Source organism: Neofelis nebulosa, chromosome 3 (genome assembly GCF_028018385.1).
Source record: "Neofelis nebulosa isolate mNeoNeb1 chromosome 3, mNeoNeb1.pri, whole genome shotgun sequence".
Taxonomy (NCBI): Eukaryota; Metazoa; Chordata; class Mammalia; order Carnivora; family Felidae; genus Neofelis; species Neofelis nebulosa.
This window is the reverse complement of record NC_080784.1, coordinates 35174064-35200475: the sequence shown is the minus strand read 5'-3', so window position 1 is coordinate 35200475 and position 26412 is coordinate 35174064. Positions and strand designations below refer to the sequence as shown.

Below are 26412 nucleotides of genomic sequence, written 5' to 3'. Positions count from 1 at the left end.
CTGGAGAGCTGAGTGGTGTCCAGACCATCCAGCTTCTCTGACGTCTGGAAGGACTCTGGGGTACAATTTTATTCTGAGGGGAATGGGAGCCACCAAATGGTCTTAAGGAAATTTGGCAAATGTCGATTTAAACTACATTCGTTTACATATCGGCACTTAATTCGTGACATTAAAGAAATCAATCGGCCGTTAACTTCACGTTCAGAAAGTCTCATTCAAGAAGTTTTTAAAGAATAACAATGAAAGACATTGGGGAAAAAAACAATAAAATGTAACACTTTATTTTTATTATTATTATTTTTTATCTTAGAAGGAATTCACCAAAGGCTTCATATTATGCTATGGCATCTTTAATTATAAAAATAAGCAAATAAAATAACTTGCATCTGTCATTACCATGATATGTTTCATAACCTTTATATGCACATGGAGCTTAAAAATGTAATTTAACAATAAATAATGACATATACCAGATATGCTCACTGTTTATTCCAGTACTCAGCCAAAAACCTAAATATCATTTAAATTATAAATACATAATGCAAATATAATGGCACAAAAATGTCTAAAGTGCAACCAAATCACGATAGAAGAATCATGCAAGCTGGTCTAGGTCAGCCCCCGAATCACTCTGTGCAGCAAACACAAGACGAAGCTTTGGAAGTTTAAAGGGGAGTCGGAAGGAGTGGGGTCGGATGGGGACAAGAGAAGCAAAAAACTAGCAACATCGTGAGAACTGCTTCTTTCCATACGTGTGGATATATGTATTATAGATACATATAGAAGTATCGCTGTGGGGAGAAAAGGGGGGTACCACGGTTTGAAGAGGTCACAGCAAACAAAGAGAACCTACTGGACTGAAGTAAGAGAGAATTTGGCTAGGAATCCTCGTGAACTACTTGTCGCATTGGGGTCCTGGCTTAGTGGGTTTGCGAAATGGACACAACACACATACTTGGGTAGCTTTTCTGGTTCAGAGAAGTCAGCCTTGCCTGGGGGTAGGGGCTGGGGAGGGCGGGAGGGGGAGAGTCAACTTAGCGTGTGGTCTACCTGATTTCCAAGAGGCTAAGGCAGTGTCCATATGTTTGGGGACCTGGGGATGGGACAGTTCTGAGTATAAAAATGCTCTTAACAATCCGATGTCAGCACGCTTAGAGGCTGTGTGGGGACAAAGGCAGCAACGCCGTGCTGCTCTTGCTGCTGGGTCTGCTGCGATTGCCCTTGGTCCTTGAGCAGCGCGTTACTGCTTTTAAAGGCTTTATGGTAAAGTTGTATTGCTTTTCATTTTTCTGGAGATGTGCCCTCCCTCCTCCCACCAGGAACCCTATCACTCGATTTGGTCAAATCTTGAGTTCAACCTAGTGAGAGTCAAGCACCAATAGTTTCTACCTAAGCGAGTTTGGAGTGGCCCCTGCAGTCCTACCCCTCCTCCCTCTTTCTCCCTCAACATTGACCTTTGGTGGGCAGTGACGCTCTTAAGGGACTGTTGGGTTCAAGGACAGTGACCCTGAGAAACTACTGTTGTTCATAGATAGGTTAGTCATTTGGCTTTGGTGGTTGCCATCTTGTAAACATCACGGCAGAAATAATCAAACCACCAGCTCTTTTTTCCCTCTCTTTTTTTTTTCTTTTTTTTCTTTTTTCTTTTTTTTTTGTTTTTTTTTTTTTTGTTTTTTTGTTTTTTTTTTTTAAATTTTTTATTTTTTTATTTTTATTTTTTTTTGCGATCCTACAGAGATGGCCCAAGCTGCCAGGACTACTTTGGCAGGCAGCGTGCTACAGGACAAAAATGTAAGAGGAGTCTATTAAGGCTGGACAGCCCAGGGTTATTTATACCCCCTCAGCCCCAAGTCCCCGGAACTGAAGACCCAAAGGCTGATTGACTCGTTCCTGATCGATTTAATGGAAGGTCTCCCATGCCGTCATCAGTTTGCCAGAGCTATGAGGCACGGATGAGAGGCGGTGAGACAAGAATTGCCACTTCCCAAGATAGAGTAGGCCTTATGACGCTGTAAGTGGTCCAAGCCCAAAGGGATGCTCTTTTCGGTTCCCGTAATTCCCAGTTGGTTGTGACAGAGCCGTTTCAGGATAGATCTAAGTCAAGAGTAGCCTCTGGGTTGAGGTGGGCTGGGAGATTACCATTTTACCTGGGGTCCTTCAGATAAACCTGTTGGTTTTTCCTATCTCGTACAGGCCCATCTTAAGTTTTGATGTTGAGTAAAACTACTTCTACCCCCTTAAGTTATAAAAAAGGCCACAAGGAGCATTTATGTGGATATCTGGAAGTGAGATAGTTATTCCATTCCCAGGAAAAGAAAAATAAAGCTAAGTTACAAAACTAAATCTATATGCAATAAAGTTATTATATACTGCTTTGTTTAAGCAGAGTCCTCTGGAATTTATGTACAGTACATTAGTTTTCAGCTATTTATATTCCACAGTTCGACCTTAAGATTCTCTGGTTTTAAGACAATTGTTAAAGGTACTTTTAAAGCTCTGAGCAGTTACAGTACATAAAGATGTTAGCTTTTTGTTTTTCATGAGATGCAAGAAGATGCAGGCCCAAACTCTGGTTGAAGAGCCAGGCTTGAGCAATTTGGTAAATGTGTTGGAAAGGAAATTACACACTAGAGGATCAAGACCGTAAGATACTAGCTCATGAGAGATCAAGAATTCAAACACGACATTCATATTCGTCCATGGCCAGCACAGATTCATCACACGAATTCCATTTAACATCTTTATGAGCGTTTAAGACATGCATTTAAGTTAAGTTGCTTCTCATCAGCTAACTCTACTGGGGTAACCATCCTAAAAGGCCTCCACATCTTCCAGTTACAAGGACTGGGCCTTACGCGAATGCTCTGTGTTTGAGAGTAGTTTGAGGGGACCCGGGAGAAGACACGGTAGAGGGAAGTGATCAAAAGGGTACTCTCTCCTGCCGAGAGGCAGAAAGATCACACGTATTCTGTCTGTGGGAACGCTGCCATTGCAGAATGTTGGGATATTGATTACAGAAGCCTAGTTTCATGCAGTTTTCTGTCAGGGGAATAGAAAATAGGAACTACTTAAAAAAAAAAAAAAATCAAACCAGGCACAGTACACTCAAAGTTGGTGCGCGAACACCTTTAAAATGATACTAGTTGGGCGAGGTTGGGAACACCTCTCCCGGCTTATGCACTCTCTTGTGAGGTGCGTTTGATGTGGGAGGGAGAGGCCACCTCACCTCGGAGGTTCCTGAGGAGGACTTTCAGCTTCTGTGGCTCGCTCGTGCGCCTCCTGTTGAAGTCAGCTCGCGGGTATGTTTGGGCACAGTGATCTGTCTGCAGGATGTGAAAGAGGCTGGCCATGTTGGGCCCAATTTTCTCCATCAGGCTGTCTCTGATGGTGCTGACTGTGTCTTCGTCACATTCCAGGAGGCTTCGGACAAGTCTGTTATAGTATCTGCAAGGCAGATATAGAGGCAACAGTCAGTCAGCGAGAGCCAGGCAAGACCCGGTCTTTCATCCGGGCTGCAGCCAACGCCATCCGCCGTGGCCAGACCGTGCGTGCAAGCACAAATGGTTGACAGCTGGCGGCCATGTCTGCAAATCTTAACAACGTAGACACGCATAGCTAGATGGGCTCACAAAGACCGTTCAGTGGCTACGTCATCGTCTCACAGAGAAGGAACAAACGTGGGAGGAGCTAAAGCGACTCGTCTGAGGTCGTACAATGGGTTAGTGGTAGTAACAAGACTTAGTCCAACGTAAGGAGGTGCGCCCAGCCCCGGCCACTTACATGAAGAGTCACTGGCACAGGAATTGGCAGGTATTTTGATGCCTCTTTGCAATTTTCCTTTTGTTTCATGGTGTGTGTGCAGGTGCACGTGCACCTGAGCGCATACTCAGACTTTGCTTCTATTTTCAAAGGAGGCCCCTGCCTCGGAGTGTCTCACGCGTTTTACTCCCCAACCTAATTTCCCCATCACATGCTCAGCTCGCCTCGCTAGAGGCCATCGGCTGCTCTCATTCTCAGTCTTCCTTCAGAGGCGCATTGCGGTCAGAAGGCCGAATGCCAGGCAATGAGGACACTTACATGGAAACATTGGTGGTCCTTGACGTTTTCCGCTGCAATAACTCCCCCTGAGTCTTCTACTGCTCTAGCTTTTGCGGGCCTCTTCCTTTTTTTGGACATTCTACAGATCCCTGCTTAGCATCCCACGGGGCAGCAGTGCATGGTCTAGGGATGGCAGTGAACTTATTGAAGGCAGGATTCGTGGCTTTATTTTTGGTAACCCTCATGTGCCGGGGTCCCGGGGCCACACTGCCTGCTTCCTGTCAATTTGTTAATTTATTTCGTGGTCACTGAGGAAAAGGGGAGTTTTAGACATAATAGTTCTTTCCAATAAGTCATGGTTCCAGGAAGAAAAATTAGAGGTAGGTGTGGTTAAGTTCAAACAAACAAAAAAAATCCTTTGGGTTTGGTACAAATCACCTTCATTTTAGATGCAAGTTGTTTAGGTATAGCAAACCCTGAAGCTAAGTGTTATGGCTCAGGAACAAGCTGTCTAATATTTACAGCGTATGAATTACTTGTCCTGTTCATTGGGAAGACAGTTCAGGTAATTTTCCAACGCAAGGTGGGACGTGTTTGCTCCACTTGGAGGTGGCACTTGTCAAAACCCATTAGCTCTCTGTGCACTAACAAGAGACTCTCCCGATGACAGTGACCTCCAGTATTTATGTGGGGAGACTCTTTCCTCAGAGGAGCCTGCGGGTCACTGGGGCCACAAGATCTTCCATGAAAAGAAACCTGTTTATTTTTAACTCACCTCGCAGAGCACAGGATCAAACATCCTTCCAGAATAACTTAACCCCCCAGAGAGGTCCTTTCAAGGATGTACGGTAAACAGAGTGGAACACGGGTAATGAAGCAGAGCGGTCACCCTTCCGTGGGCGAGCAGATGAAGCTGGGGGCCGAACGAAAGAGAAATCCTGCTGCCTGGGTCTCAGACACAGTCCTGGCTCTACCCCTCCCACGAGGGAGGATTATATCCAGCTGTTGTTAAAATTGGGATTCTCTGGCACAGAAACACATTTTCCAGCCCTTCGGAATTATAAAGCACATGAGTCAAAGCAGATCTCACTTGGATGGGGAGAAAGATGGTTTTGGAAAAACTGAGAATAAACTACTTTGCACCAATGGCTTCAGATACCTACGCACCCACATAGATCCCCAGGCACCCCTTTACTCTTGGGCTCTGCAAGGACATGGGTCCCCGTGATCTCTGGGTCCATTTCACAGGGCGATTAGATCTTAGAGAATAAGGTTTCTGACCTCTCACCCTCCTGGCCCCCAATCAGGACTTTGTAACTTAAAGCGAACCCTTTCACTTCTAGAAAGAACTGTTCACAACAGATGACCCCCCCCCCCCACCCGCCCTCACTGCCCCTGCCAAATGAGCTACAGAAGAAGGCCTTTCCTTAGACTGACATTGAAGGCTCTTGCCCGGATGACGAAGTCTCACCCCAGTAAGGAAACCAAGCTTCTGTCGTTAGCCTCGCCTCTTTAAGGCCACATGTGCCTCTTGCGTTCCACTTCGTTAAAGCACTTACTCTCCCTCTTTGAGGGTGCCTACCTTTCGCTGCTTTGCTGCTCACCAAGATAAGACACCTGTTTTTGGTGTTTCTGGATGAGGACCTCACCAGCCTGACCACCCTAGTGACACCCTCCAAATCTACCCTTAGCTTCTCTTGTGGAGCTTTGTTAACGCAACAAGGGCAGGCTAAGAGGGCTCCCTGTAAAATGTCCATGGCTCCATTACCGCTCCTCCAAGTATGCAAAACGTGTCAACCTGTCAGGCTGCCTTGAGGCCAACATCATTTGCCAGAGTGAGCCACAGTTTAGGCCCGTGGCTCTCCATTAAGGGCTAGAATACACAGGAATGGCACTGACCTCTGGGATTGTGTGGATGAATGAGACAGACCCTTCCCATCTAGAAGTCACTAAGTGAGATTATTTAAGAGATGGTGTCTCCAGCACAAGTTGAATTAGCGATTGCCATGTATTTGTCGCGCACCATCGTGTACCCACGGTTTATGTTACTATAGCTGTTGGTAAGATGTGCCTTCTCTTTGAGGAGATAACTGACCAAATTTAATTGTTGATCACCATGGGGCACATTCATTCATTTCTCCTTGGCAGTCTATTTTTTTCCTCTTTTTATTCTACTTGGATTGTGGAGATTTCCTACAAGTTTTACTGGTTGCCATTTTTGAAGCAGAAATCAAGTAGCTTGGCTCAAGGCCACATGCATTCTAGGCCCTACTCGGTCAATTCACTAGCTGTGTGACTTTCAGCCGGTCACTTCCCTCTCTGGGCCTCTGTGTTTTCAATCAGTAAAATGAGGCGTTTACAGTCTATGCCCATCTCCGGCTATGACATTCTATGTTTCTAGGGATTTGATACATCATTTCCTTCTTAATTGAACAAGGATGGTGCAGGTCTGCTTTAGGTTCATCCCTGCAGGAGGGTTAGAACTATTTCAGAAGGGTCCTTTCTTCACCTTTATAGGGGTTGGCAAGATGTGCTGCAGGGACTTGATGGGCTAAGTGTTCTGATCACCCAGCCTGGAAGGACCTTCTAAAGCATGTTTCTTTCCTCCCACTTTGAAAATTCCATCCCTGACCTTTTTTTTTTTTTTTTTCTTCGTAAAGAATAACATCAGATATTCTCCATAGCTACTGTTTCAGCCATGCTTTACCCAAATACACACATACTGCCTAGGAACGTTCTGTGTGAGGGTTTATAAATAGTCCTTTGTTTCCCTTGATCAATATTATTCTTCTGTTTCCTGTTCCCTATCCATGCCCTAGAGAGCTGGAAGCTTTGTCAGTTTTCCCACCCTGGATCTGGATTGGTCTGATTTCTTCCCAAGCCTCACGCCTCCCAGCTTGCCTGATCAATTTTGCCTGCGTCCCTCACGGCTAAGAGAGCAGTTTGCGAATTCAGCCAGGGGGACAGCCAACTCTCCTTTGTCTTCCGAGCGCATTTCTCCCGTGGAAAACGTCCCTGTTCTGGCTCCTGGTCCAGTCACAGGCTTTTGGATTCTCCCAGGCCCAAATCTCATGCTAGATAAGTCACAGGAAGGTGGAATGAACCTGTAACTACTTCCCTTTGCAATTCGGTGCCAACTGGCACAACTTAATGTGTCTCTGTGGTGGGACAGAGGCTGGGAAAGCAGGATGTTTCAGGAGAGTGAGGAGCTTAAATAGAGCAAACCAAGCCCAGCATGGAACCGGAAATCTCTACAGTTCGGAGCAGGAATAATATTAACCAGTTGAAGTGAAATAATGGGAGAAAGGGCTGCATGAAGATTCTGGTCTTCAAGAGATGGCCACTTTCCCCCACTGTCCGAATAAGCGTGATTTCCCGAGATGAAAAAGGGACATGACCAGGCTCCTGTGGCCATCTGATAGAAGTGGTGTAAAAGAAAGCCCATTGAAAGCAATAGTGGCCTGATTAAAAACTCCTATTCCGAGTCGCTTCTTAGATATTTAAGATCACCAGTCCAGAGTCTATATCATCCTTTCTATACGACCTCTCCCTTTATAAATGGAAGATATGACCTCAGTTGAAATCGAGAGGTTCGCATCGCCTCAAAGTTGGTCGCATGCCATATTGAAAGTCACAAATTGTCACAGGATCCTTGACGATCTAGACTTACAATGATGGCTTTGCCAACATACCCCTGCCCCCGCCAGCTGCCCCACAAACACATACTTTGTCCTTAGCCCCTGTCTACTAAAAATTCTTTTCTTTTTTTTTCTTTTTTTTTTTCGTTTGTGGTGAAGGGAGACTCCAACAATTAGCCAGCGATTTTATTTTATTTTTTCCTTCTTCTCTTCAGATGTCACAAGAATCTTTTTGGGAGAATTTTAAGACCAAGATCAATATAAAGAGATAGGCCATCTGAGATAAATGTGGGATTTGATTTTCTTGTTCTGAGGAAATCAGCTAGGACCCAAGGACACGGTCGCTTCTCACTACCGAACAAATGATTTTATAAGTTGCCATGAGGTTCTGGAGAGCCTTTACCGTGTGCTTCGGTGTGAATCAGAAATTTTACAGAGTTTTAATGTCAGGGGCCTTTAGCGGTTCCCTAAGGAAGACCTACCTTTCCCGTCTTCTACTTGCATACATGTGTGTGACTAAATCACTGGTAAGCCCCTGGAGGAGCAGGCTGTTGGTGCTGTCCGAAGAAGGGACAGAACCTGGCTAGGAGATTAAGCAGGGAGGCTCGTGTTAGCTCTCCGGTGGTCCGGGCAATAGGTAATAGGACTGATCTTTGTCAGTGTGTGCAGATTTGGCTGGGGAGTCAAAGGATCATAGTGCTTCAGGACTAGGCGGCAAGTTTCAGGCTGTGGGGCATCACAGTAGGGCTCAACGTGTCCCAGCCTCCCCTGCCATACCTCCATGCCAGCCCCACCGGCACCTCTCCTAACTTGATCGCAGATGGGGAAGCCCAGGTCTTGCTGGGCAACTTTGTAGGTCGTGGAATGAGGACGTCAGCCCCCTCGTGTCTTGGGTGTCCACTCCCGGCTGGTAAAGACAGTGAGTCGGCAACACCGAAAGGCCGGTGCTCAGGTATGATTACTTCCGGGGTTTTGGGTCACGTTAGAATACTCAGATGAGAATATGAGCACTCGCCAGAAACATCGTTCCAGGAAATTCTGGACTAGAGAAAGAACTAACATGGGTCTGGGAGGGGGAATCATCTAGTCCAGCCATCTCACTTTTCACAAAGGAAATCTGAGTCCCCAACGAAGTGACCTGGCTTATTCTGGGCTACCTACTGGAATATGTGCTTGGGCTTGGGACTGCTCAGAACACATGCGGATTTAAAAGTCTGCATTATGCTCTCTGTCTCTCAAAAACAAATAAACATTAAAAAAAATTTTTGAAAAAAGGGCGCCTGGGTGGCTCAGTCAGTGAAGCGTCTGACTTCAGCTCAGGTCATGATCTCGTGGTTTGTGAGTTCGAACCCCACATCAGGCTCTGTGCTGACAGCTCAGAGCCCGGAGCTGGCTTCGGATTCTGTGCCTCCCTCTCTCTGCCCCTGCCCTGCTCGTGCTCTGTCTCTCTCTGTCTCTCAAAAATAAATAAACATTAAAATTTTTTTTTAAAAGTCTGCATTATGACATCTGACCGGGGTTTTTATAATGGCCAACTGTACCGTGCATAGTCATAATTTCAGCCAAATGTGATATCTCAAAAGCTTGTGTCCATAAACTTCACAATGCCCTTCAGGCTTATTGTGAGAAACTGACAATGAAAATGCACTCAGAGATGCCACAGATGGAGCTTTCTATTAGCTGCATGGAAAGACTTTTCCTATAACAGTGAGGAAAAAAAAAATCCAGGCTGCTTAAGCTGTCACAACCAATCACAAACATATTTTCCCTGCAAAAGCTGGGAAGGCTGCAAGCTAAAATAAGATCATGACTGTGGCAATTAACCCCCTTCTGTGTCTGGCTCTGCCACCGCCCTGTCCCCCCTCCCTCCCCGGTGCAAAAAAGCGGACTCATTCTGTACCTGTTGGAGAAGTGATTGGGGAGCTGGACCACCTCGGTGATGGCTTCGGGGTTCCGCTTGGCGACGCTGCACACATTCAGCTTGCTGTAACACTCCTCTTGCACCTCAGCAATCATCCTCTGGAAAGTGGAGCATCTCCGAATGGCGAGGAAGACCTTGGAGGTGACCCCATTGGCGATGCACTTTAAGCTCTCTTTGACAAATGCTTTTCCCTGCCAGGCAAGGGGTAGGAGGAGAAGCTTTAGCTCAAGCTGCCCAGAGAGGACGGGGCATACAATATGTGGAACTTAAGGGGGCTTGCCTTGGTGCGGTCCCCTGGCCGTCTGTATGTCTTCGCATGCGGCGACCAGGATTAAAAAAAAAAAAAATGTCCCTACTCTCATAGACTACCTTCAGAATTGAGCTCCGTAGAAATAATGAGACAGGAGAAAGAAAGAGACAGACCCACAATCAGCCACCCTGCAGCTTGAACGTAGCCATGATGCGGTTTTGTCTTGGGATCGAGACTTTGATAACTCAACTCACAAGCCAGTATGCTGGGTCCTACAGTGAGAACTTCTTTGTTGGAAGAACATTTTTATTTCCTCTTGAAGAGGCGAGGATTTTCTGCTCATCACCCCTCCCTTATAAGATAACCTGTGTCAGCGTGTGACAATCGTGCATTAGAGGGTGGGGAGCGTCTCGTACAGAACCGGCTTCCTGGCCGAAAGTGTGTGTGTGTGTGTGTGTGTGTGTGTGGGTGTGGGTGTGTGTGCATGTGTGTGCACACGTGCACACGCACACGCGGGAGTGTGCGTGCACACGCTGGAGCTGGGGATTTCGGTTGAGGAGGCTGAGAAGCACAGCTGCTTCCCTACAAGACTAGCTCCTAAGAACAATAGTCTACCACACTGTTAACAACAAGCAGCCAGTGGAAGGCAGGGGTCAAGGTCTGCTTACCTGAGTGTCAAATTTAGCAGCGCTGTACAAGAAGGATTTACAGATGTCGTACATCCCATCTGTATCACAGGTGGAGTTCTCCAGGCAGGCAAAAGCCCCGCAGCCAACCTGCAGAGCACTGTTGAGGCAGCGAACCACTTCAGCTGAAAGAGACAAATCCATCCAATCTGGGTCAAACAGTGAGGGTGATTCGGAAGGGTCGAGGGGGCGCCATTCAAGGACAAGGGGTCAGAAGAACTTCTCTTCGGACGTCTGTGAGGGGGCCAGTAGCTAGACCCGTTCAGAGGGGGTGGGGTCGGGGGCAGGCCAGGCAGATCCCTCCTGCACGTGGAAGGAGAGGGCAGGAGCTTTCCCTTGTTGGTCTCACCATCACATACAATTTGGGTGGCCGGAGGAGTAAGGTGAGAGTCTGTGGAATGCACAGTGCTTGAAACAGCTCTCCAGCATCAGAGGGTATCACTTAGAGCCCGAAAGCCCGGGAAGGCAGGAGGCAATGGCTGGTGGTCAGGTTTAGGAAGTAGAAGGGCCAGGGAGTCCATTTGGCTTCTGAAAAACGCACTCCGGAGTAATAAGAATGGAATTTTAGTCTAAATGGCAGAGGACCATTTGCCAAGGAGTGCGCTTGGAGACCCTTCCAATTTAGGGCTGCTAACTTACCTTCATATTGGCAGAAAGGAATCTGGTCCGTTCATGTTTCACCCCAGCCCCCACCATAGGACAGTGCTTAGAGGTATGCATAATCTCTCTCATATTAAAAGCCATTTCTCCTTCTTTTTTTTTTTTTTTTTTTTTTTTTTAAAGAAACACAGGTGTGGAATAACAAGGCCAAGGCACCCCTTGTGCAAGACTGGAAGAAAACCGCAAAGAACTTGCATGAGGCTTTCTACATTCTGGATAAGATCTCCCATAAAAGTAATTTCTCTCCTACAGAAAGGGGGGGGGGTGTTCTGGCAAGCAGCTCGGCAAGAAATGATCTGCAGCCTTCATACCATAGGATTCTCCTCTGAGATCAAAAGCCTGGTTCGGTTAGGCTTCCCCTCCCCCTCCCACCACCCGCAGCCTCTGGGATGTTACAAGTCATTTCCCTAATTATATATTTCCACGGGTTCAAATTATAACTTTGCTTTAAGCAGTTTTAATATGCATTAGGGTTGCTATTGTTTTAGGCAAGCTAGAATTGTGAATCACTGCATTTCTATAGCAACTAAGTACAAAAGGAAGTGAAGCAAAGCCCTCCTCTGGGCAGGGACCTGTGCTCTTCGGAGAGGAGCGTTGTCTGCAGCATTTGGACACCTGCGATCCCATCTTTGCTGACAGTCAGGGGAGTGGGGGCAGTAATGTCAGAGGGGCAAGCTGGACAAGTGAAGTCAAAAGGCAGAGGTGTTAATACCGGCTTCCTAAGGACTCTTTTCCTTTAGAGACCAAGATAATACACAATTAACTGCTCTGGGAGTCAGCAGAGAGCGAGACCTTCCCCTTGAAGAAACAGCTGCTACATTTCACAAATACTCTTTTTCAAGGGGGCCCTCTGGCCACGGGCTGCACTGCACGGGCAGCTGAATGAAGCGCGAGAAAGCCGGGAGGAAGAGAAGGAGCAGTGTCAGGGGTGGGATGTGTAGGGTTTTCTCTGCATCTGCCCGGGATTTGTCAGCCTTGAGGGCTATGGTTCGGTAAATCTGTCTGCAGAGGGAGCTTTCTGTGTGTTCTCTGAAGGGGCAGGGAAGTCCAGTTATGGGGACTTAAGGGTGAAGAAAGGGGGACAGCATCAGACAAACCGTGTCTCACCTTAAGATCGGCTTCAGCTTCTGGAAAGTATAGAGAGCGCTTTGAAGCATGCCAACATTCAGGCCTTTCCCCCGCCCCCTCCCCCCCCTCCCCCAAGAGGGTACGTGCCAGATTTCAGGCAATCAGGCTAGTAGGCTTATGCAATGAAATACCCTCAGCAGAGCGCCCGGCTTCTTCGTTAGTTGCATGCAATTTATTAAACAAAGGAGCTCCACTTCCTAAGGCTATTGGATTACACTGGCAGTTTATTGCCATCAGGCATGAAGCACATTTATTATCAAGATCAGCCGTCACAGACACAGTTGCAAAAGCGAGAGGCAAATGAGGACAGCTCTTTGGGGGAGAAACCGGTCCTGGGTTTGCCGCTTACCTGAGTTCTGAGCTGCCACCCGGGATTTCCTGGGGCTCACAGAATCATTCTGCTCCGCCTCATGGGTTGCAGAAGCACTGATCACCAGCACCAGAAGCACTGCTGAGTTTTGGAGCATTCTCTGAGAAGTTTCCGCTAAGTTGTTGGGTTTTTTTTTTTTTCCTCCCCCCCTTTCCTCTTTCCCTCTCCCGGCTTGCGTGAAGATGTGGATCTGGATACACTGAAAGCCTAGGTGAGGATTTGATGAGGATTTTTTGTTGCTGCTGATGCTGTTCCTGCTGACGCTTTTGCTGCTGCTGTGGCTGCTGCTGCTGCTGCTGTTGTTGCTGTTGTTTGCTGCTGCTACTGCTGCAGTGACTGCTTCTTGCACCTCTGGCTTTTGCAAACTGGGGGCCCAAGAGCTGCACCCAGGGATTTTATAGCCGTTCTTATCGGTCCTTAGGATCAGGGACCAATCAGGTCCTTCAACTGGTCTGGCTAGCCAATCGGAGGGCACTCTCATTGGGCTGGAGCTGTTTGACTTCTTAGAAATATTTTCCAGCAAATTAAAAGTACCTGCTGCCAATGTTTTACGTGTGTGTGTGTGTGTGTGTGTGACGGTGTGTGCATGGATGTGTGAAAAGCTATTTTCATGGCGTTAAGGGATGACTGTGTATTGATCGAACTGAGGGAAAATCATGAAAATCTCAACAAGGTGGTTTTGGAAATACATTTTTTTTTTTTCCAAATGATCTACAGGGGGTGGGGAATGGGCAGCATCAGCAGGATGTGGAGTGTGGTCTCTTTGGATTCGAATTGAACCTCATTACAGCCGTTTCAGTCCGATTTTACTGCATACTGTCTACATTGTAAGCTACATGCACGGCACTGTCCCCATCTTGTTGGCACATACATATTCACAGGTCTGTGATGCACTTTGGTTGCACGTGGGCATCCTGAGTTCTCACTCACATATATGAACCCCTGAGGAGGGACGCATCTGAGTGGAAGGGCCCTGACGGACTGGGATAGGACAGCTCTGAGTGGTGGCCCCCGTTCTTCTACTGATTAGCTCTGTGACCTTGGTCAAGTCCTTTTACCTTGTTCTGCCTCTGTTTTCCAATCTGTGAAATGCCAACATCGAAGTCTAGCATCACTTCCATCTCTAAAAACTATGATTCTCCAGTTACACAAATTTACCTTGATTCCATCTTCTTAGTCACCAGCAAGATTGCACGCCCAGGAGTGTTAGTTACCGCAGGTATACACATGCACACCTCCACACACTAAACTCAGCAGGGAGACATCGTGAATGCCTGGAAATTAACAAACTGTGTTTTCAAGCCAGGGGACTTCATAATCACGTTGAAACAATAAGCTGGCGGAAGCAAGATGAAACCTGCTAGGTAAACCAGTTCATTTCTTGGGGGCGGGGAGAGAGTAAGGGGGCAGGCAAGACTGGGAAGGGGTAGGAAAAGAGCAGAATGTGTAGGAGAGAGGGCTGCTAAGCTCTAGACTTAATGGGGAAATTACAGTGGCATCACAAATCATGCCTGGTATAGAAGCTCATATTTTCTTATAAGTAGGCAGCACTGAGGCATGTCCTTAACTTGTGAAGGAGGCTGATGATCCAGGAGAGGACTTATCAGGGTAAAAAAAAAAAAAAAGTGGGCATTACATTAAGGGCTGGGGTGCAGTGAAGGGATTAAGCAAGACAACCTTCAGACATTTTCAGGATGTAAATGCAAAAAGGCCATTGGAGATTCATGCAGGCAGGAACAAGATGATCTTGCAAAGGCAGTGGTTTCAGTTTAAATCCTAACACCTTCAAAGGTGGAAGAAACAACGCCAACTCCCCTAACCACAAACCAAGACTCCGCTCTGTGTGTGTGAGGGGAGTGGGCTTGCTGAGTGGCTACGGCCCCGCCCTCCCTTGCAAAAAGGGTTTTTGGGGAAGGACCAAGTTTGCTAGAAAAAAGGATAGAGGAAATAAAGGAAAACGGAAATTTCTAAAGGAAAGAAAGGGAATTTTCACATTTTCACTAAATAATAAGTACATTTCCATTTAGGTTGAGTGACAGTGTTGGTATTTCTCAAGTACCTCCTGGGCTGCGTGCTTGGGGCTGAGATACAGAAGAAGATACAGGAGAAGGAAAAGTCAGGATTCTTGTTGTCGAGCTTGCAGTCAAGTTGGGGAGATGGTCAACCTCAGTCATGTTTCCTAAAGGGTCAGGATGTGAGGACCTTGTGTGGTAAGAGAAGGGCGTGGTCAACGCTGGGTGGCGATGTGGGGAAGGCTTCATGAAGGGGTCTTCAAGGAAGGGTCAGTGTGGGAAAGCTGTAAACTGCTGTTTTTGCTTTTTACAAATTTAGGAAAAAGCTATGATTATTTCATTTTTCAAAGAGTTCGTATCTGGAAAGCTCAGAAATTGTTTTCACTGCTTTAGGCAGGAGTGGTCGATGTATGGTAATGAAATATAATGGTTCAGTGTTCTCTCCTAGAGGGAGAACAAGAGAACAGATGCATGCATCTTTTCCCCGAGGATCTTGCTTTCTGTTCCTCAGCATTCTCCACCTCCTTAGCCATTTCTCTTCGTTAAAGGCAGTGCTGTTTGTTTCTCTCGCTGCACTTTCCCCTTGTTGGCTACTGGCTTTGTAGGGTGTAGAGTGATGATTTCTCCCATCTATATTCTTTTTCCCATTATCTGGTGCGGCCACCAGAACAGAATGTCCTACAAGTGTCTGGATGTGTTTTGTGATTCCTCTGATGTTGATTTATTGTTCCTTCTTATTTCACTCATTGATTATCACGTGCCTGGAGGTTCATTGCCGGCTGTGTGAAGTGTTTCACAAGGACAGATAAGCTATCCTCTGAAGAAATCCAACAGCAGCCCGCCGCACTGGTGCGAATGTAACCGGGGCGGGGGGCTGGGCGGGGGGGAGGGGCATCAGGTCATTCCCATCTCTGACATTCTTGAATGTCAAAGGAGGGAACTGGAGTCTAAGTGGAAACGCCCAAGGTAAAGTCTCTTTCCAAAAGTTGTGAAGTTGACACTGGGCCTTTCTACTTAGATTTCAGTTCAAGGATATCTGAGGGTCCACAGTCATCGTGTTCTCGTCTTGGATTTGGATATAGCAGTGATGTAAGAGTCTGGAGGTGTAAGAGTCTGGAACTCTGGAGGTGATGTCTGGTTCTTTTGTAACTTCTCCGGGGTGGTAGGAGACAACAGGGGGAGTCTGAATAGCAGATTTCAGAGCTCGGATTTTGTCCTGCAAGCAACAGGGAGTCAGCAAGCCTTCTTGAGTAGGAATTGTTAAAGAATGTGTTGAAGTTAGTGTTTGGGGAAGATCTTTTGATCATACTTATGACGATTGGAAGGGAGAAACGAATGGAGGTTATAAGACCAGTTAGTAATATGTTCGTGTTGATAAGGCCCTGGACAGTGATGGTAGCAGTAGGAAAGGACAAGCTATTTTAAATAAAATGGAAATTATCAATTATTCCACGAACTTCTCTTGGGGGGAAAAAAACCTGTCTCCTACTTTAATGGTAATGGGGGCAATATACATCAGGGTGTTTCCTTCCCCTTTCACTGGTTATGATGTTTATAGTTGACAAGATATATGGAGCACGTCTGTTGGTCAGGCACTTTCTGGCTTCTGTTAAAGCAGTAGGCTTACCTAACAGAGGACTTGACTATATTTCCAGTAGATGAGACATCTTCCCCAGCCTGGCCTTTGTGAGCTGGAGGCGCCCCAGGTGCAGTGGGGGGAGGAGAGCGGACGCTTTGCCATTGCCCCTGAGCAGGGAAAGTGCAAAGAGGTGGGTGGGAGAATCTGCCAACACCTAAAGCTGGGTGATGATGCCCTGGCTGTGCCCGTGCAAGGCTGGCGTGAGTTCAGTGAGAAGATTAAGCCAAAAATCTCTGGAGCTTTGCTGGATTTGGCTAGCTTAAAGCTAAGTGGTGAATGGCTAATGGTGAATTGGTGAGAGGAACCCGGGAGCATGGTTTCTTGATAAATCTTTCTTTTGTTGTTAACAGAGTGCTAGACCCATCAAGGCGGGTCTGCCATAGTGACCAAGGTTGGGGCATCATTGTTATTCTGCTTTGGGAATTCTGGGCCTGACTGTATGGTTGGAATGTTGAGTCATGCCTTCCGAACCTTAAGGAAAAGAAGGAGAAGGAAAAGGAAGACAAAGCAGCAAGGTGTGTGTGAGAGTTTGTAGGTTTGCATCCAATTAACATTTACTGGGTGCCTGTCTACTCTCTGCCAGGCATTTCTGCAGATGCTTCTTATCTGTGAGAAATGAACCACTATCCTCTCTTCCCAGAGGAAGAGCCCAAGACCCAGAGAGAAGAATGGCTTAGCCCCTGGTCATAGAGTGGAAGATGGAGCTGGGTCTCCTGAGATTTGCTTATTATAGAGGCAGCCCTGGGTTCTTCAGTTGTGCGAGCCCCGCGTTGGAGGAGGGGGTATGCAGGCTTAGAGCACTGCCCCTCGGTCTGGGTTGGGGGGAGGAAAAAGAAATAAACAGGATGACCTCACATGTTTAAACCAGAACAGGCAAGAAGTTGAAATTAGCCTCCGCTTCTGTGAACCTTGGCTTCCCGTTCTTTCAGGTACAAGTTACGATGTCACTTTACATCAGGGAGGACAAATTCATAGTCCTAGGAGCAATCTGAAAATCTTTCGTTTCACAAGAGGTGCCTGAAACGGGGTGAAGAGGTTACTGTGTGTCATTGAATCTGTTGTTACCTCTAGCCCTCCGGAAGGCCTAAAGTGACGTTACTCTGTTGAGACACATGAGGGCGCTCGAACCAACCAGCAAGGAGATGGCTCTTAAATTAAAAAAAAAGAAAGAAAAAAAAAGTTGTGACTCCTGGCTCTGTTAGCTTGGTCATTGTTTCAGGCCATCAGGATGCTTTTTAAGGGGAGAATTTTATTTTCGTGACATGCACATTGCCTACTAGGGAGATAAGTGGCAGGGAAGTTTTTTTAAATTATCCTACCCCAGTGCTAAGGGGAGGGCGATGTCTGTACCTAACTGTTCAGGGCAGGTGGTAACACGTGTGACTTTGGGTTCTTTGTTTTCAAGAAGGAATTTTATTTCCAGGTGGTGGTGAGCATTGCACCTCATCAGTGAAGAAAACGAAATTTCTTTGACCCCTTTTGCCACTTAGCATTCTTTCTTCCAGTGGTCTTCGGACCAAAGTCAAGGCTGAATAGCTTTTCACTCTGTATCTGACACGTTTTTTGTGCCTGTTCTGTATTGGAAATCTTCCAGGGGAGTGTGGGAGGTCGACGTGGGGGCACGGGCGCTCCCCTGCTTCTCGGTCCTGCCCCCAAAACACCTTAGCGAAGAGGACATTGGCACTCTGTTAGGTGCAGGCATTGGGGCAGACCTGTCACACGACACGTGTCTGAGGAAGTCCTCCACTCAGTGCTTAACGTAGACCCCTCCAGTGAGAGATCAGGGCTTACCGCTTCTAACCAACCAATCCATCCGTCGGTGTGGATTCTTTAAGCTCTCTGTGCCTGGAAGGGTGTTAGCACTGTGAAAGACAGTGCGGGGCGGGGCGGGGCAAGCCACGGAGACACAGATCTGGACGCAAGGCAGTAAATACACAGTGTTAAACTGTGAGCCCTAATGAGTGAGACCGATGGGTGATGCCAACGAGTTTGTGAAATAGAAATTAAGAAAATCCACGTCAACAACCTGTGCTGAAGCCTCACTCTGACATATTTAGCCTAAAGCCAGCTTGTCGTTTGCAAAATGCCATCCTGGTATAAAGAAGTGTCTTGCAGCCGTTCCTGAGTGCTAGACAAATCTATTATTACTAGTTTATTGGCTGAGAAAAGAGGATGTCGAGAGGGAGCAGCCTTTAGACAAAGTTACCTGGCAAGTCAGCAAAGGGGCCAGACTAGGAGATTATAGATTTCTTTACTTGATGTTTGGAAATCTGGCCAAGAAATTTATTGTGGCAATTCAAATGCATTTAATAATCAAGTTGCATTTAATATGCTTTAGGCTAAAGTGCAATTAAGATAAACCAGTTCCTGGCTCTGAGTGGGTATCATGGGAGTTATCAACATATTCCAATGACTATATCAGAGTCGTAAAGTGCAGAATGCAGAGTCAGAATGTATACTGTAAGGGTTTTATAATGGTAGCAAAAATGGTCACCAAGTGCCATTTCGTTTGCTTTCATGGAACACGGTTTTTGTCAGCTGTTGGGGAAATGAACTCTCTCAGCCCATTTAAAAATTAATTGTAAGGAAATTCAGTGGAATAAATGGAAATCCAAGTGCAAAGGAAACACGTTCTGGCCTCAAGGCAAGCATTTTCTTGAACTTGTCATTCCCCACTCTCTAGTGACAATAATAGGAAGGGGGAGGGAGAGAGAGAGAAAAAAAGTTACAGCTTTGGAGGAAGTGGTGAAATCCTTAAGGGCAAAAATGTCATCAGGGGAGTCGCTGTGCTAAGACAGGGAAATTTAGCTCACAGTAGTGTGGAGCAGTGGATTCTTATTCTTTTCATACAGCAAATTTTAATGATATTCTCATTCCTTATTCTCCTATTTGTGTTTATAATGATTTCTTCCCATAGTCGTAACTTATTGTCTTCAGTGGTCTCTTGTAGATTAACAAAGGAAAGGCAGTTTCCTCTGTGTGTGTGTGTGTGTGTGTGTGTGTGTGTGTGTGTGTCTGGGGGGGGGTGGCATTTTGTCCTTCATTTGGTGTTTAAATCACTCACAGCAGACTTCAGGCTGACTGAGCAGGAAGTGAGAAGCTGCCTTCCATGGGGTGACAAGACTGAGACTTTGTACCTCTCCTTGTGTGTCTTCTTTCAAACAAATGCAGTCTCTTTAGAAACTGGGATTGTCTTTCAGCCCCTCTCAAACCCCTTTCCCTCTCACTCCCTAAAATGTGGCCTTTGCCATGAATTGGGAAGAACCACGGAAAACACCACGCTCCTCTAGAAGCCGTGAAGGCAAAGCCATCCGCTGTTAAAATCGGTGTCCTGAATGGCTTTTCACAGGGAGGGGTTGATTTCCTGACAAGGAGCTGTGCCTTGCTGCAGGGTTCCGTGGCGGTTGCCAGAAGGGATTTACTACAGGGTGAAGAATCCAAACTCTACTAAGTGCTTGGGCATGAAGGCTTGTGGAAGGTTGGGAGGGGGAACCCCCAACCTATCTCACTGTTAAGTGACTGAATCTGACTGCAGATGTCATGCCGGGGGCTTGGTTTATAACTTTGATTTTTAATCGATTGGAACATCTCCAGCTGCAGTGTGTGTGTGTGTGTGTGTGTGTGTGTGTGTGTGTGTGTGATACACTGTAATATCTATTTAAAGGTGTGGCTCTTATTTTTTTTTAATTCATTTTGAGAGAGAGACAGAGAGGCAGAGACAGAGAAGAGAGCGGGAGAGGAGCAGAGAGAGAGAGAGAGAGAGAGAGAATCCCAAGCACAGTGCAGATGCAGAGCCTGATGTGGGGCTCGAACCCACAAACCATGAGATCGTGACCTGAGCTGAAATGAAGAGTCAGACGCTTAAGCAACTGAGCCACCCAGGTGCCCTTAAAGGTGTGGCCCTTATTAAGGTAACTAACGGCCTTTTAAACTTTAGGCTCTAATGGAGCCCCTGAATCACAATATGGCAAATATGTTATGATGCATTCATATTCCATCAAAAGTATATTTTATGTAATTATATATGAAGTGTTAAATAGCAATTGGCTAGGGGTATAATGTTGCATTTTGTAGACGTTTACTTAAATATCTGTTGCAAATGTTTGCAGTGTTCTTATTGTATTTTTTTTCTTTTGGAACCGGCAAGGTTTCTCCCCGTTCTCGGTGATCTTTAAGCCCTGACGAGCTCAGAGACAGAGGGTACCATCCTATAGTGTCTAATGAATAGGTTGCTCCTACGGCTTTGGTTTATGAAGGAGTTATCAGACAGGACGCAGGCATCCGTTAGTGTAAATCGACATTTCCTAGAGCGTATTCCAAGAGGTAAAATAGTCCTACAATATGCACCAGGGTTTCGCCATGAGCATCAGCATGTTGAAGTCACCCAAAAATCCTGCAGTAAGAAAACTTTTACATTGTTTAGTCCAATGTGCCCCAAAGGTATTATTCAGAAAGCTTTTTTTTTTAATGAGTAGTACTTATCGACATCCTGCAGGACTGGTGTTCCTTGGAACCCACTCTGGGGAATGTTGATTTTAAGCCAATTAGCTCCTTACCTTCTCTGACTTTACCTTGGTTCTGCTGTGGACCAGCTTTTATCCCTGGAGCCTCAAGCTCCTTCTTTACAGCTACCTTCCTATTTAGACCTACCTTTCCTTGAGGGCCTACAGGACTTGAATACCTCATATCTCATTGAATTTTCTAAACAATGGGAGAAGTCAGGTGTTATGATGCATATTTTACCTAGCAGGAAAGGGAAGTTCAAAGAGGCAGGGTTATTAAGAAGGAGTGTCTTGATTCAACATTGGGTCTGACTCCGGAGGGCATGATTCCGACCGGTGGTATTCTACAGAAGAACGCTTAAACGCTCAATTTCAGATATAAATATACTTAGGAAGATAGTACAGCGTGTTTCTCTTTAGGTTCCCGAAAACTGTGCGTTCAACTGTACAAAACTCTTCTAAAACTGCCTGGTGGAGCACAGCAGGGAAGGAAGGGGCAGGGGCGCTCCAGCATGGTCTTTCTCTTCCAGCTTAGACAATTCTCTGCTGCTACCCATGATTCAGGGTCGTCGGGCCCGGCTGCACCCAGATGTGTAGGAGTGCTGCTACTTTTGGAATTTCTCTGCTGGGTTCGGCTCCCCACTGGCTGTCTCCCCACACTGCTCCTCCTAGCACTCAACAGCTGAGGGCTGCTGGCTGCCCAAAATACTGCAGCAGAACAAGGCTATCTGGATTACCCTTGTCTGTGTTTCTCTCACTGCCCCCTCGCAATTGTTCTTGCCTCTTGCTTAGGGAATGGCTCGATCTGATTGAGGGTTATTTTCTTGTCTGGAGAAAAGGGGAGGAGGAGCACAATGGCCGCATTGATGAGTCTGGGAGAGTGTGGTGGTTTCTTGGCTTGCTCTCTATGTAAAGAAAAGACCTTTAGAGTGATAGCCATTACTGCTTGAGGGGTTCCAAGCTCTCGCTCCTTCAAACTGCTGGGGAAGCTCTGAGCTTACACCTTTCCCCATTCATGTGTAGTATGGTGGGTGTTCACCTGGTAGAGTTTCCAAAGTCTAGTTTTCTAAAGCACCTCTTTTGTAGAAGGGCATCTGTGTGCCATCCAAATAGCTGATTCTCCGTTGGTGAGGTCTTTTGCCCATGCTTGTTTTGGAAGAATGGGTAGAGAGGGGACAGAAATTTGTACATGTATATTCTCTCGGCTTCCTAACTGTATGAAATGACAAGCTTAAAAGGCAAATTATTGGCAGAGACAGGATTATCCATGTTATTTTACTTTTTTCTCTCACACTGTTTCCAAGCCAAGAACATCAGCAGGGATAGGAAGAAAATAGGGGTGGTTAAATATTACTTCAGCATTTGACATGTTATGAGGGGGGAAATCCAACGTACATTCTTATGTACAACATTATGTTCAGTCCTTCATTAATGGCACTAGTTTGGCTAAGTGGCAGCCACAGGCTAACGTAAACAAATAGTCACAAATGTACCGGGTGTCACCGTTCAAACATTCAAGGCAGTGATCGGACTGAACGTGGGTGGGTGGTCAGAGGAGATTCCTGAAGAGGAGGGTGTTTGAGCTGAAGTCGGGACAATAACAAGAAGCAGTTAGGCAACAGTGGGGGCCAGGCGGTTGGGTCGCTGAGACCTCGGGATCACCGACCACGGCCCGCGTTCTCTATGAGTAGGATGCCATCTAGTTATTCACCTGTGTTGTGGAAGTGGGAGAGGTTTATAGTGAGAAGGAAGCAGAACGCATGGTCATCCTGAGATGCCGTATGGGGAGTCCAAGGAACTGATAGAGGTAAGAAGGGGAAGAATGATACTGGATGAGACCAAAGAGGTTGGGTGGGGCTGGATCAAGCATGGGTTTGTAGTCCATGTTAAGACTTTTCAACTCTTTCCTACAGGCAACGAGAGACCATTAACGAGTTTGGGCAAACAAGCGTCATTGGGAAGATTGGCATTTAAACATTTTTTTAAGTGTTTGTTTATTTTTGAGAGAGAGACAGAGCATGAGTGGGGGAGGGGCAGACAGAGAGGGAGACACAGAATCCGAAGCAGGCTCCGGGCTCCGAGCTGTCGGCACAGAGCCCAACACGGGGCTTGAACTCACGGACTGCGAGGTCATGACCTGAGCTGAATTCGGACGCTTGACCGCCGGAGCCACCCAGGCGCCCCCGGTAAGATTTGCATTTAAAAAGTGTGTATTTCATACTACACGATGAAGACTGGATTTATCTATCTTGAGAGCCAAGATAGAATAGGTACACTCATAGGACGTGAGTGAGGATGAACGGCATTTGGACCGAAGGGATAGTGGGGTTGGAGAAAAATGAGTGGCTCCAAGAGACATAGGTTAGTGGATCAGTGGGATCAGGTGATTGACGTACGGGGTGGGGAACAGTGAGGAGAGAAAGAGCACACATTCAAAGATAATTTCTGGGTTTCTTTCTTGAACTGGATGAATGGGGGGGGGGACATCCGCTGAGATATAGAACACCATTGGGAGAGAGTTTTTGTGTGTTTAGATGCAAAATGATGACCCCAATTTTGGACTGAGTTAAGACGGTGAGGTGCTTAATAGAAGATGTTGAGTAGGTGGTTGGGTATCTGGATCTACTGGTCAAGAGGGGCATTTGAGCTGGAGTTATAAGTTGGGTGGTGGTTGTCAGGGCTTAGAAACCATGGAAGTGGTTGAGATTATTGAAGGAGAAAGTATTGGGTGAGAATTGAAGAAGGCCATAAAAGGAAGAGGCTTGTGGCAGTCAGACATGAAATGGTTGGGTAGAGGAAGAGGAGAGTGCAAGAAAGTCCAGTGACTTTCTAAAAGGCAAGTCCAGTGAGACGAGAGGGGGCAATCACCAAATTAGGAGAAGACAGTGTTTCACCAAAAAGGAAATATAGTTAGCTGTTAAACGCTAGTGAGACATCGAGGGTATAAAGTAGATCCCCTCAGCGGCAAATAACGGAATCAAACTTGCTTAAACAACCAGGGTATTGACCCTTCTAACTGCAGTTTACGAAATTCGTAAGGCTTCAGGTTCACCTTATCTTAATAGCTCTGTCTTTGTTACTCCGGATCCCCTCAGGTGCACCCTCCTCTGTGGCTTTTATCTTGAGACATTTCCCTCATGCAGACAAAATAGTTGTATTTGCGGGGCGCCTGGGTGGCGCAGTCGGTTAAGCGTCCGACTTCAGCCAGGTCACGATCTCGCGCTCCGTGAGTTCGAGCCCCGCGTCAGGCTCTGGGCTGATGGCTCGGAGCCTGGAGCCTGTTTCCGATTCTGTGTCTCCCTCTCTCTCTGCCCCTCCCCCGTTCATGCTCTGTCTCTCTCTGTCCCAAAAATAAATAAAAAACGTTGAAAAAAAAAATAGTTGTATTTGCTTCTGGTTTCACATCAGTACTTCCTGGGGTTCTGAAGTGATAGCCTGTCTTCCACTTGCTCACGGTTGAGAGTCAACTTATTTTACAGAAGCCCTCACCATGCTCCTTCTGGCTTGTTATTGCACGGACCTGAGTCACATGCTTATTCCTGAACTAAACCCTGACCTGAAAAACATCTTGCATTTAATGACTTAAATGTGATTTCCTGATGCTATTACTGCTAAGGGGGACGGGGATAAATAGAGCAATAAGGCTCATTTCAGGAAATAGGGATGGAGGTATCTTCTCTTGAGGCACAAAACTGGAGTTCTTTGGGGAATGATAAAGAAGAGGTCGGGCAACCAGAAAAGCCCGATATATTAACACAAGTAAGAGCCGAGAACTATTCTTAACAGTTTGGTGAATATTCTGCTAGATACAGTGTACTATACAATGTTCTCATTGTTTTAAAATTTAAGTAGGATTACATTGCACACAGCCCTCCCTAATTTGCTTTTTTTCCCCTTTAAAAACACTTTTACATGACACTTTTACTGAAGTATAACAAAGATAGACATTATTTTAAAACTGTTATATGAAATATATAGCCAATCCCATAATGGGGGACATTTAGCTTGTTCCAATATTTTCAATATTACAAATTATTCTACATCATTGTAAATGCCTTTTGGAGCATGTGTAAGCTTTCTGTATTCTGTAGAATACATCCTTCATGGTGAAATTTCTGGGCAAAGGCTATGCACGTAATATTTTATAGAGGCTGAAAAGGCATCCCTCTTTATATTACTATGTAAAAAAAATTTTTTTTTAAGTTTATTTATTTAATTTTTTTAACGTTTATTTATCTTTGAGACAGAGAGAGACAGAGCATGAACAGGGGAGGGGCAGAGAGAGAGGGAGACACAGAATCTGAAACAGGCTCCAGGCTCTGAGCTGTCAGCACAGAGCCCGACGTGGGGCTTGAACTCACGGACCATGAGATCGTGACCTGAGCCAAAGTCGGACGCTTAACTGACCGAGCCATCCAGGCGCCCCAAAAGTTTATTTATTTTTGAGAGAGCTAGAGACAGAGCATGAGCAGGGGAGAGGTCGAGGGAGGAGGAGACACAGAATCCAAAGCACGCTCCAGGCTCTCAGCTGTCAGCACAGAGCCCGACGCGGGCCTCGAACTCACAAACCGTGAGATCATGACCTGAACCAAAGTCTGACGGTCAACTGACTGAGCCACCCGGGCGCCCCTACACTACTTCTTTGAGCAGTCTGCAAGAATGAACATTTCATCCGTACACTCACCAATGCTGAATAGCAGTAATTGGAAAATATTTGGTGAAATCAAATTGTCATTTTAATTATTTCCTAGATTAATATAATGTCTTTCTAAACTTTTAAAAATATTTATTTATTTATTTTGAGAGAGAGAGCGAGCACTGGGGAGGGGCAGAGAGGCAGGGAGAGCGGGAGAATCCCAAGCAGGCTCTCCACTACCAGCACAGAGCCACGTGTGTGGGTGGAACTTATCAACCGCGAGATCGTGACCTGAGCCAAAGTGGGACACTCAACCGACTGAGCCACATAGGTGCCCCTATTTTTCATTTATTTTCATCTCATTGCTCTATTTGGATATTCTACTCTTTTTTGAGTAATATGGCAATTTATATTTTTCCAAGAAAAAAAATTATTCATCTGTATTTGCATTACATTGGTATAAATTTCTCCATGGTATTCCCTTTGAATTAGTAAAGTTTCTTCTGTACCTGCGATTAAGACCATTTGTTGGCATTTAATGTTATTTATTTGTATCTTTTCTCTGTTTTTTTTTTTGTTAATCAGACTTGATAAAGATTTGTTTATTATAGTGGTCTTTTAAAAATGTTTATTTATTTTTGACAGAGAGAGAGAGAGAGAGAGAGAGAGAGAGACAGAGCATGAGTGGGGGAGGGGCAGAGAGAGAAGAAGACACAGAATCTGAAGCAGGCTCCAGGCTCTGAGCCATCAGCACAGAGCCTGATGCGGGGCTCGAACTCACAGACCGTGAGATCATGACCTGAGCCGAAGTCGGACGCTCAACCGACTGAGCCACTCAGGCGCCCCTATTATAGTGTTTTCAAAGCACCATCTTTTTGGTTTTATCAAGTCTTCTAGTATTTTGTTCTAGATAATTAATTTCTACTTTTACC

The 26412-nt window shown here is 46.0% G+C and overlaps 1 protein-coding gene across 2 annotated transcripts; it reads right to left on the bottom strand.

Moving 5' to 3' along the window:
* Positions 1-251: 251 nt before the first annotated feature.
* On the bottom strand, positions 252-13029 carry STC1 (stanniocalcin 1). 2 transcript variants are annotated; one of them, XM_058720293.1, is made up of 5 exons: positions 12671-13029; positions 10516-10658; positions 9577-9788; positions 3227-3444; positions 252-3039 (listed from the first exon to the last, which is right to left on the bottom strand). In XM_058720293.1, the coding sequence occupies exons 1-5, from the start codon at positions 12786-12788 to the stop codon at positions 2921-2923; spliced, it is 810 nt and encodes a 269-aa protein (XP_058576276.1). In that variant the 5' UTR covers positions 12789-13029; the 3' UTR covers positions 252-2920. The 2 variants fall into 2 exon arrangements, with proteins under 2 accessions (XP_058576276.1, XP_058576277.1); XM_058720294.1 differs by lacking the exon at positions 252-3039 and having other exon boundaries at positions 3112-3444.
* Positions 13030-26412: the final 13383 nt, after the last annotated feature.

Excerpts from the sequence above, each read along its gene's own strand:
- STC1 (XM_058720293.1), bottom strand. The coding sequence starts at position 12,788 with ATGCTCCAAAACTCAGCAGTGCTTCTGGTGCTGGTGATCAGTGCTTCT. Across the intron at positions 9,789-10,515 it reads CTGCTAAATTTGACACTCAG|GGAAAAGCATTTGTCAAAGA; the intron begins GTAAGCAGACCT and ends CTTGCCTGGCAG. Across the intron at positions 3,445-9,576 it reads CCCAATCACTTCTCCAACAG|ATACTATAACAGACTTGTCC; the intron begins GTACAGAATGAG and ends TCTGCCTTGCAG.